Raw genomic sequence first — 10,693 nt, forward strand, 5'->3', positions numbered from 1 at the left:
AATAAAGAATATAGCCTCAGTGTCTACAAAACAGTTCTGGGATTACCCAAAATCGGAGAGGATTTTAATTTCCCATTCCTGTACCTTGCGTTTAACGAGTTTAATAAAACTCTTTTTGCATTGTGAATTCCCACAGCCAGGCTTTGGGAGTGAACTAAATCTAACGTCACATATTCTTGATGAATTATGTTAGATGTTAAACATTTGCATTGTGTTGAATTATTGGCTTTATATTATGTAAGATTTTTGCATTTGGTTATTAATAATCTATTTAGAGTAGGTCATATAAGGCAAAAAAAAAAACCTCATGAATGAAAAACAAGTAAAACTGCGACAATTGACAATGTCACTTTCTTGTGCCATCATTATTATTTTACCAAAATGCTCGTGCGAGTTCTTTTGTGCCAAATCTCGCGAGGTGAGAACAAATCATAGCTTTGTCTCCATCTAGCGTTACCAAAACGCTATAGCCAAACGACGTTCTATCAAGAAATAAAACTTCAAGGAACTTTTTTGCCCTCAAAGTATCTTTCCAAGGTTGCTGGTAGGTGCTGACTTGCTGAAACGGACTACTCCGGTAATTCTAACAACAAATCTACTGATGTGTCTTCTTTTTTTTAGGTCTTTAAGTGCACAGTTAGCGAGCGGTAAAATATTGCTAATGTTGAGCTAGCTTGTTAGCGAAGTTAATCACGTGAGTCATACCTGTCATACTTATCAAGTATCAGAAATAATTTAAACAAAATTCATACATAAATTCATCACTTGAGTTGTGATCTATATGTATCATGTTTCTATCTAGGCTATCCTACATGGACAATAACAGATCAAAGCTTCAAAGAGTTAAAAGAAGTTTGTCCCCTACTGAATGTGTTGGTAAAAGACATGAAGCACTCAAGCTGGGCAAAGTGTCACCGAAAGCAGATTTCCTCAGCGACTCCCCTGGACATGCCGGCTTTGGCACACTGAGTCTCAATACCCCTAAGAAGAAAGCAAAGGCAACCCCTGATGCTGTTGCCTCTCAAAGCAAAGCTGGGTTAAGGAAGCGCACCAGGAAGTGTTTAGAAACATTCACATCCCAGGTGAATGTTGTGTATGATGTTTCATGGGAATCCAGAGACTTAAATAACAAGACTTTTTTTTTTTATGTGTGGCCGTCTCGCAGAACACCTGTCAGCAGGATTCTCCACAGAGTGGAGTATTTTCTCTTCCTTCAAACGTTTTCATCAAGAAAAAAAAGGAAAGGACAGCCGAGGAAGGCTTGAAGGCAGTTTACAAGAAGGCAATATCTGCAGCTATGGCCGGAAGGGGATTGATGAGTACGCCTCCTAAAATCAGCAAAAATGCCAGCCACTTTTCTCTGCCCTCTTCGACAAGCCCTCATGCGAAGACTGAAGAACACAGCCAGGCTCGTGCTGTTGGCCAAAAAGATGATGTAATACCACAAGTGGGTAAAAGGGTGAGTCTCAAATCAGTTGAAACTTTTTATTGCCTTATTTTAAATGAGCACATCCCAAAAGATTGGTTAGAATGTCTGCTTCAGGTCTCTGTTGATCACCTTTGATGCTATCTCTGAAGACACAATATTTGCAGGACAGCTGTCAATGAATGATTTTTGTCTTGCATGATACATTTTTCAAGATATGTGATATTCATTACAATTTTGTCATTGTTGTCTTTCAGGGCGTAAAAGACGTATTTGCATTAGAATTAGAGTCTGAACCTCCAAATCAGGACGTGGAGTCTTTAATCCCTCCTCTTGAGAAGATTCCAGATTCCTTGTTGTACCACCGTGCGGCTCCTCGGGATGACGACTCAGACGGTTGGAATTGCCTGAGCCCGCCAAAGAATTACAGCTTTAATGCTCCATCTCCCGTGTCATCTCCGGGTGAATGCTGTGATGATTTCAGTTGGAATGATTCGTACAAACAGCAAAAAGATAGAAGCCCTTTTTCTGCCCAAGTGGGTGGCAAAATTGGAATCCCCAAGACCGTGGATTTCTCGGACCCTTTTGCTCTGCCTCTACATTCAGACAGTAGCCAAAGTACCTCATCGGCCACACGCCGACAATCATACGCCGGCTCGTCCGTCCATTCCCCCCGTTACACATTTCAGCATGATGTCGTATCTAAGCCCAGATTGTCCATGGGTGAAGCTCCGCCCCCTTGGTCAAGTTACCCCCACAGCACCGGCGGCTTCATCGACACGCACTGCCATCTTGACATGCTCTACGCAAAACTGCGCTTCCGCGGTTCCTTCGGTCGTTTCCGACGTGACTACCGCAGCAGCTTTCCGACAGAGTTTCAAGGCTGCATTACGGACTTCTGCAACCCACAGCTCATGTCCAAGGAAGCCCTGTGGGAGGGGCTTTTGTCTGAGGACATGGTCTGGGGGGCTTTTGGGTGCCACCCACACTTTGCTCATCAGTATTCCCGTGTCCATGAACGCAGCATACTCAACGCCATGAGGCATCCAAAAGCCGTGGCGTTTGGCGAGATGGGTTTGGACTACTCTCATAAAAACTCCACACGTGTCGCAGAGCAAAAAGAGGTCCGTTCAAAACGACTCATTCGTTAGAACTGATTGACGCGTCTATGTCCTCATGGTTTTTTTTTTGTTCTTTTGATACGAAGGTGTTTGAGCGGCAGCTGCGACTGGCTGTCACCATGAACAAGCCTCTGGTGGTCCACTGCAGGAATGCGGATGAAGACCTGATGGAGATCTTGAAAAATTGCGTCCCCAGAGATTACAAAATTCACAGGTGTGTCGGTCACATGATCTTGTGGCTTCTTGTTGGAAGATGTCCCAATATTTTGAAGGATAAAAGTGCAAAAAGAACAAGCTTTGAAGCACAACCTTCACGCTTTGATTCATTTTGGCTCGTAGGCACTGTTTTACAGACAGCTATCGGGTGATCCAACCCTTCCTGGAAGCGTTCCCCAACCTGTACGTGGGCTTCACAGCTGTGATCACCTATTCCAGTGCCAACGCAGCCCGAGATGCTGTCCGCAAAGTCCCTCTCGACCGCATTTTGCTGGAGACAGATGCACCGTATTTCTTACCCAGACGGGTATGTTCACTTTCAGGCCTTAAAAAAAAAAAAAGTCACGTCTTTTAAATGATCCATTTGAAAATGTCTTCCATTCTGATAGGTGAAGAAAAATCTCTGCCAATTTTCCCATCCCGGACTGGGCATCCATACACTGCAGGAACTGAGTCTGCTCAAGGGGGTAGACATGCCCACCGTGCTCCAAACCATCCGAAACAACACCACTCAGCTCTACGGCATCTGAGTGCCAAAGGTCAAGGTGCTGAATGTTAGAAAAGTCAGCTTTGCTGAAGATGTGCACTGTCATTTAGTTGGTTAGATTCTGATATTGTTGTCATTTTATTGATTTACTATATTTTACGTCGTTTGTTTTTGGTGGTTTGAAATCTTGGCAAATAAATGAAATATTTCAATTCCTGCAGTTTTTGTTTTGGTAACAGCAACGCCCACAAGAAAGCACGACATCACAGTGCATTAAGATGTGGAAGTGGACAAGCAAAACCATTTTCAAGGCTCAGCATTAATTAGAGCAAATTGCCACTTAAGATGTTTGTTTTGAGTGTTTTTCAGTTTGAATCATGGCAGACAGCTCCTTTCACCCTCCCAACGTGTGTTGTTTTGAGTGCTTTTTATTTTGAGCAGCCAAGGTTGTAAAGTGCCATCGACGGCTCTGACTCAAGACAGACAGGTAGGGATGTGCTGTTTTTCCCCTTTCTCAATCTCTGTCCGTTTTCCATCCCAACATGTAGGTCAGAACACACTTTGTTCAGGAAGCTACTAATGTACACAAGACATGCAGCAACACGTCCGCATCTGACACTCTCGCTCGAGGCGGGAATTAAATAAGGTTTTTGATCAAAGAACCGGTGACGTTTTCTGTTTATTTGGAAGCATCATAGGGTAGTCGATTTTCAACCATCACTTATCATGTGAGTAATTTACTGTGGCGGGCACTGACTGAAACGGACTTAGAGTCGAAACTCTGAACAAACACGAAGGACATCTCTGTCACATGTGAACAAAAGTGTCAAATCGAACATGTCACGAAGAACCAAAAGTCACAATTTATAGTTAGATGAAATAAAGTTCATATTTCAATGCAGGGAAGAGAAAAGTATCGTCTGTAATTACCAACTTTACATGGAATAGAAATAATTCAAATGTAATAATATTAAAATAATTGTTTCTTAATTTTAAGAATGACATTTAAAATCAGAATGTATTCAGTAGCAGGATTAAAAAAACAAAAACAAATCGCAAGTGCAGTTGATAAGTGTGTCCACAAGACGGCGGTATTGTAACAATTACCAGTTAGCAAAACTGCAGAAGAAGGTTAGGGGTGGTTTGTGTACTATCACAGCAAATGTCTTTATATTTCGTTTAAAACAGGTTTTATAATGGACAAAAAGAAGAGACCGTTTGACGTGACTGCATCTTCGGTAAGTTGTATTTTCTCATACCGACATCATGCCACGGTAAATGTCACCCGTAATCCAGCTAACCTTTGTCACCATGCTAGTTTGCTAGCATTAAGTTACATTCATTTACGTCGCTTCAAAAATCATCCAAAATAGATTCTAAAACACGTCCTATGGTTTCTTACAGCTAGTGGATCTTAAAGCCGAGCTATACAGAAAGCAGGAGCAATTCAAACAGCAGAGACTTGGCCAAGAAAGTGGCGAGATTGGTCACAAACCAAAACCCAAAGTTAAGGTACGTCGATGTTCTATTTAATTTGTCCATGTTAAAACCAGCCATCTATTCAAGCTGCATCTCTATCCGCTGTGTAGAAACCAAATGTATTTGTCAAGCAAAACTCTGGAGTTTCGGCAAGAGCTGAAAAAGATGCAGAAGAGTTGGCAGAGGAGCAGAGAACTCTGGATAATGCAAAGTAAGATGACAATATCCAAAGTCCTAAAACAGCATTATAACGAATACCTTTTTTCTTCTTCTCAGGAGCAAGCTAGAGCAAAAAGCCAAACTCTACGAACAGATGACGAAAGGAAATTTCCCAGGTTAGATATGAATGTCATGTCACCTACTGTTTGTGGAATTAAAAAGGTGCTTAATGGAATTAACCTTAATGTCAGATGAAGAAACAGAGGGGTTGTACCTGGTGGATTTTGCGCAGAAGATTATTGACACAAGAAGAGAAACCCAAACACAGAAGATCGCTGACAGTGAGGAGGAGGAAAGAGCCAGATTGTCCCCTGTTCCTCCTCCGGAGAACCCAGAGGAAGAATGGTAAGATTTTCTTTCACATTTGACAGAGATCTTAAAGTAAACGGTCCTACTTTCTTTCAATCTAGGGTGGACTTTGTGGACACTTTGGGACGATCGCGAAGGTGCATGAAGAAAGACTTGCCAGATTTTCTGAAAATGGACCACGACATCAAAGGAAATGGGTAATCAAATAGAGTTGACATTTTATTTGGCAATGGATGGTCAACTGAACATACTTGTTTTATGTACAGTCCAAAAGTTTCTGCTGACTTGCTGTCGGAGGACATGCGCAGAGAGCTGCAGAGGCAAGAGTGGGAGCGAGAAGAAGAGGAAGCCATGAAGAAGCCTGTTGGGCCTGTCCACTATGAGACCATCAGGGCTCAAGGTTAGCTTTTAGCTTTGGGGCTTTACTGGAAACAGAAACTTTGCCTTCACTTTGGTGCTTTTGTGTCACTTCGCAGAGGCTCGGGAACTCGGCGTGGGCTACTTTGCCTTCTCGCACGACGAGGAACATCGCAGAAAGCAGAGGGAGACTCTGGACATGCTCAGGGACCAAGTGAGCTGCTCATTTTAATCAATCCACCTGAAAAAATGCCAGTGTAAATAAATAGCAAATCGATTCGTTCGATATGCTCCCCTGAAGATCATGATCATCTTCTTTTCAGACGACTGATCAGCGGACTAAGAGAGAGCGACTGAAAGAGAAAAAGAAGGCCATCTTGCAAGCCCGGCTGGCCAAAATAAAGCAGAGGAAGTTGAAGGCCAAGGGGGGCGTTGCAGAGGAAGAGCAGCCGGAGGAGGAGATTGAAGGCAAAATTCACAGCAATTTCCAATTCATGTTTCTTGATTTCATTTGGTTTAAATATCTGCATGTAGACGAGGACGTGACGGCGCCTCAGGATCCACCAGAGGTCAGCAGAGTAAAGAAAGTGGAAGTGGAGATTCAGGAACGAAGGGACACCAAACCTGGTGTCCCGCATGTTCGAGAGTGGGACAGAGGCAAAGGTACATTTGTATTGCTAAGCATCGAGTGTCTTTAGTTGAGACATCGGTGAGAAGATTGAGGGCTAACACTCTCTGAAAGTAGTAGTAAACAATAAAACCACAAAGAAGTCATGGAGGTCAAATTATGGTGGTTAAACAAAGGGGTAGTTCACTTTCTCCAGGGTAAAAAGATCCTTTTTTAGAAATGTCTTTACATATTAACACAAACATGTTTAGAAAATTGATTCGAATTCGTGTCCCTGACTAATAATTTTTTTGGGGGGGGGGTTTCAAGAATCCATGTTCGGTGAGTGGAAAAGCCGGCGTCAGTCAGAGAGAGATTCCGAGTTTGCGCCTCCCTCCACATACTTTGCTGAGCAATGGCGCCCGAGACCAGCAAAGACACAAATTCCAGAGAAGAAAACTCCCCAAATGTCCTTCCTGGGGACACAAAGCTCAGGTGGGACCACTGAGAATCCACGCCCTCCCCCCACACAGACGGCCCCTCCACAAAACCCCCCAGTGCAGCCACAGCCTCCGCCGCCATGCCAGCCTCCCCCCGCGGTGGCCCCCTCACAGACTGCCCCTCCACAAAACCCCTCGGTCCAGCCACCGCCACCATGCCGGCCTCCAGTCAATCTCCAGTACCCACTTCCTCCTTTCTATCCCCCATTTGCTCCTCCACCCTTTATCTGCCCACCTTACCGCTTTCCTAACTTCCCCGCACACTACCAAAACCAATGTCCACCCCCGATGCCGAGCCAATTCCCGGCCCAGGTGCCCACTGTGCCCAACCAGCCCCACCTAGCACCCAAAGCCACAGAGCCCAGCCAGCCTGAAGCACCCCCTCAACCAACAGAGCCTGACCAACCTCAGCAGCCACCTCAAGGCTCCTCACAAAGTTTGGACGACATGCTGTCCTTCTACAGAAGCATCACTTGATACTTGCATATCGAAAAAAAAATGAGTTTATTTCTAACAAACGGAAGGAGCGACAGTATAACCCACATCGATTTTTAGCACACTTTACCCCCATGTAAACTTCTCTCGTTGAAATATTTAATAAATGGGTTGATTTGACATAATTGTGACTTGGTTCATTTCTGACGATACAAATACAGAAAGACTACAAATACAAATCAAAAAAATGAAAAGGCATACATGCACAGTTCAGTTCAATGAGATCCAAATCTATATGCAAACAGCAAAATGACAGGGTGAATAATGACATTTTTGGCTAATATAGTAATACTTTCATGAGTAGTCCCCCCCGCCCCACCCACATTTTCACTCAACCCCCAAGGGGAACATTTAATGAATCTTGATCAGCGTTTTCTGAAGACTCTTTGGGCTTTGTAGAAATAAAAAAATGGTGCTTTTGCTGACCCCCTGAGATATTCTTAATGAACTGATACAAAGGTGACAGTCTACCATACGCTCTGCTGACTGGCCACTTTAGTGCAGCGAATGACTTTTATGGGGGGGGCGGTGTTGTAGCGCCACCACTCTGAAAAATGATGTCAGCGCGTGAATGTGTCACTTTCATCCAAGCAAGACTTCCTACTGCTTTCAAAATGGCGGGGGGATGGAAACAAATGAGGAAGCCTCTCGAGACACAAGGAATGTTTTTATCCCATGATTATTTTTCCAGTCTTAATTGAATCATGTTTTAGCAGCTCAATTTGAGTTAGGTTGTCAAATTATAACCTATTTCATTTTTGTTCATTGTAACCCCAAATTTGGGGGTATTAGCCTTCAAGTCTCTTTATTCAGGCCTCACAAACCTACTCGAACATGATGTGAAACTATTGGCTTTCTCTAAAAGACCATCTCTTAATATATCCCGGGGCGCTTTTTGTAAATGTGTTTGTTGCCTCAATATGCTTGATTTAACCAGTTGAGTCTTAATGACCTATTATCCCTAATGGCACTTTCCGTATACCCTCCACTTGTTTTTATGTTTATGGCTTGCAATTCAAAGAGGGAATCCTAAATTGTTCCAAAAAGCTAATAATGTATTTTGGTCTTCAATTGGTTGCCTTGTCAAATTGTATTTGTTCTTCTGGTTGACACACTTGTCCGTCCGTGTCGCTCAGGTAACTTTCTCCAAGGTTAACAATTTAATGACTTTGATTTCCGTGAAGTTCACTTTCTGATCGGACCATTAAAGTGCACCATGGTGAAAGTGCCCTCAGGCTTAATTAAAAATCCCTCAGCGTTGAGGGCCTTGTTTGATCTTGAACCATGACCAAAATGTCCCTGAAACCAGAAAACAACAGGTAATGTGTGATGAGCCATGTATGTTATCATCCCGTCGTGACATTTAACCTTTCCAATGACATATTTTATGACTTGTGGTACATTACAATATAGCAGTTTATGACCACTTACGGATCAAACCTCACGGGTCATTGAACTCAAGTGTGGTCAAACATCACAAGAGCTCAAAGTGGAAGGAAGGAGGATTCCTTAAAGCTCTCCATTCAGTTGATTTTTATTCAAATCATTTGCACTCAATACTTTAAATTGTAGCTCCAAGGAAAAATTCCTATGTGCATATTCTGTCGGCAGGTTTGACTTGTCATCGATTTGAATTCTCGGCTCCTGATGAGATGATTTGCTCCAGCCTGGCCTCCTCCGCCATCTCAGCAGCCAGTGTGTTTGCTTGTGATGCTACATAACAGTGCTCCTGCTGCTTTGGAGAACACCCAACCTATGTGGCCAGTGCCCACAATAGCAGCTGGACGAAAATGCGCTGTGCCTGGATCCAAAACTAAACAGAAATGGCGCATATATGAATTTAGAAGCCTTTCTGTAATTACGAGTGCCATACCATGAATTCATCCTATTGATACAGCTTTGGATTTTGAGCAAGATATCTCTCCAAAAAAAAAAGGCAAACCCAAAATATCCTTTATAAAATGTTGATCAAAGATTTGATCATAAAAAAGGAAAATTATCAAAAGCCTGGCATCTGGGTGGGGTCCTAGCATATTACAGAGGGAGCCAGTGCCCCCGTGCCACCCCGCCCTTAGCTCCGCCAGTGTTCTCCTCCAATACATTATCCGGCCACTGTTAAGGACGCAGCCTTAATGAATGAATGCGCTCATGAATTGCGCTCGTGCGCAAAAGGGAGCCGAAGAATAAAGGAATTAAAGTAACGCGTGGTTGTGTGTGTGCTAGAAAGTGCCCAGCATGCTCGCCGCCTGCTGCGAACAGATGTAGCAATGAGTCCTCCAAGTATTCTTTGACATTAAGCTTGATGCCGCACGTCGGACCTCTGGGGGTCCTTTCTTTTATAAACTAATTACTCACGCAGTACTGGTCTTGAAACTGCAGACTTTTTGGACACTTGGGAGGTGGGGGGCAGTGAGCTCAGTCAACTTCATTTCAGAGGATTCATTCCGGCTGTTTTATTCGTTGGATTTTTTTACATCACATTTCGGGAGTTTACCGGGAAAATGGAATATTACACTGAGGCACTGAGGAGAATGGGATTCTTCTTGGCAATCCTGATTTCACTCTTGCATGCTCTACTTCAATATGGCCACTATTGATTGGGAAATGTAGACCTCTTGCTTCACCTTGTGTGCTTTCAAGATTCATGGTCCCTGTAAAACTACCCGTTCCTATTTATTATGTATGATGAACCTTTGAAATATACTCAAGTGTGCAACCTTGTAGCTTTTTTAAAAATAAAAAAAACTTCTCGATGAGTGTGTAAATCTCAACTTTACAACTACGGCATCTGGAGGTTTCCCACACACATCACATTGTCAATCTTATTTTTTTTTTTTTCTTTCCCACTTTTCCTTTGTAAGAAGACAAGCCATTGTACACATGACCTGACAGAGCACAAACAACCTCCCAGCTGCATTTTCTCCCTGTGAAGGCCAACAAAATTTAGACTGTTGACTATTGGCTTGTTAAGTTGCTGTCCAAAGAAATTCGTAAACACAGCTTTCGAATATACTTTTTGTGCGGAAAGCTATTGTCCTGCTAAGTTTAAATGTTTGGATTTCTCTAAGCAGGAAATACTTGAACACACATAGTGGAGCAACACATATAGACAAATAATACTCAAAGGCATATCTTGTTTTTTTGGGGGGGGGGGGGGCAGAAACAGATTTATAGTATTCTTGATTGTCATTTATTTCAGTGGGGGAATTAATGAGCTTGATAATGGATCAAATAAATATAGCGACTTTATGCAAATGAATGAATGGCATATGTGTGAATCTACTTCTGTAGTTTTAATTGCAATGTCACATTTGGAAAAAAATAATTGATGCTTCGCTCACAGATGCAGGTTTACAAAGTAGTTGAATTTCATATTTGAAAAAGTGAAATTTCATTGGCTGTCTACTTGAAAATGTGAGACCCTGGGGGGGATCATTCTTATCTTATAAGGTGGTTCTCCCTGCTCCAGTTTGAGTG

At 42.9% G+C, this 10,693-nt stretch overlaps 2 protein-coding genes across 4 annotated transcripts; both read left to right on the forward strand.

Moving 5' to 3' along the window:
• Positions 1-412: 412 nt before the first annotated feature.
• On the forward strand, positions 413-3,848 carry tatdn2 (TatD DNase domain containing 2). Of its 3 annotated transcripts, XM_085925178.1 has the most exons (8): positions 450-544; positions 622-694; positions 803-1,082; positions 1,166-1,459; positions 1,684-2,550; positions 2,634-2,761; positions 2,887-3,070; positions 3,153-3,848. In XM_085925178.1, the coding sequence occupies exons 3-8, from the start codon at positions 813-815 to the stop codon at positions 3,291-3,293; spliced, it is 1,884 nt and encodes a 627-aa protein (XP_085781304.1). In that variant the 5' UTR covers positions 450-544; positions 622-694; positions 803-812; the 3' UTR covers positions 3,294-3,848. The 3 variants fall into 3 exon arrangements, with proteins under 3 accessions (XP_085781303.1, XP_085781304.1, XP_085781305.1); XM_085925177.1 differs by lacking the exon at positions 622-694 and having other exon boundaries at positions 413-577; positions 3,153-3,847; XM_085925179.1 differs by lacking the exon at positions 622-694 and having other exon boundaries at positions 3,153-3,847.
• Positions 3,849-4,342: 494 nt separating this feature from the next.
• Positions 4,343-7,341, forward strand: ccdc174 (coiled-coil domain containing 174). Its single transcript, XM_085925132.1, has 11 exons — positions 4,343-4,488; positions 4,655-4,762; positions 4,840-4,940; positions 5,006-5,064; positions 5,140-5,293; positions 5,359-5,454; positions 5,524-5,657; positions 5,734-5,828; positions 5,938-6,082; positions 6,149-6,277; positions 6,552-7,341. The coding sequence occupies exons 1-11, from the start codon at positions 4,447-4,449 to the stop codon at positions 7,196-7,198; spliced, it is 1,710 nt and encodes a 569-aa protein (XP_085781258.1). The 5' UTR covers positions 4,343-4,446; the 3' UTR covers positions 7,199-7,341.
• Positions 7,342-10,693: the final 3,352 nt, after the last annotated feature.

Source organism: Syngnathus leptorhynchus, chromosome 11 (assembly GCF_054491065.1).
Source record: "Syngnathus leptorhynchus isolate UIUO chromosome 11, UIUO_Slep, whole genome shotgun sequence".
NCBI classification, from domain to species: domain Eukaryota; kingdom Metazoa; phylum Chordata; class Actinopteri; order Syngnathiformes; family Syngnathidae; genus Syngnathus; species Syngnathus leptorhynchus.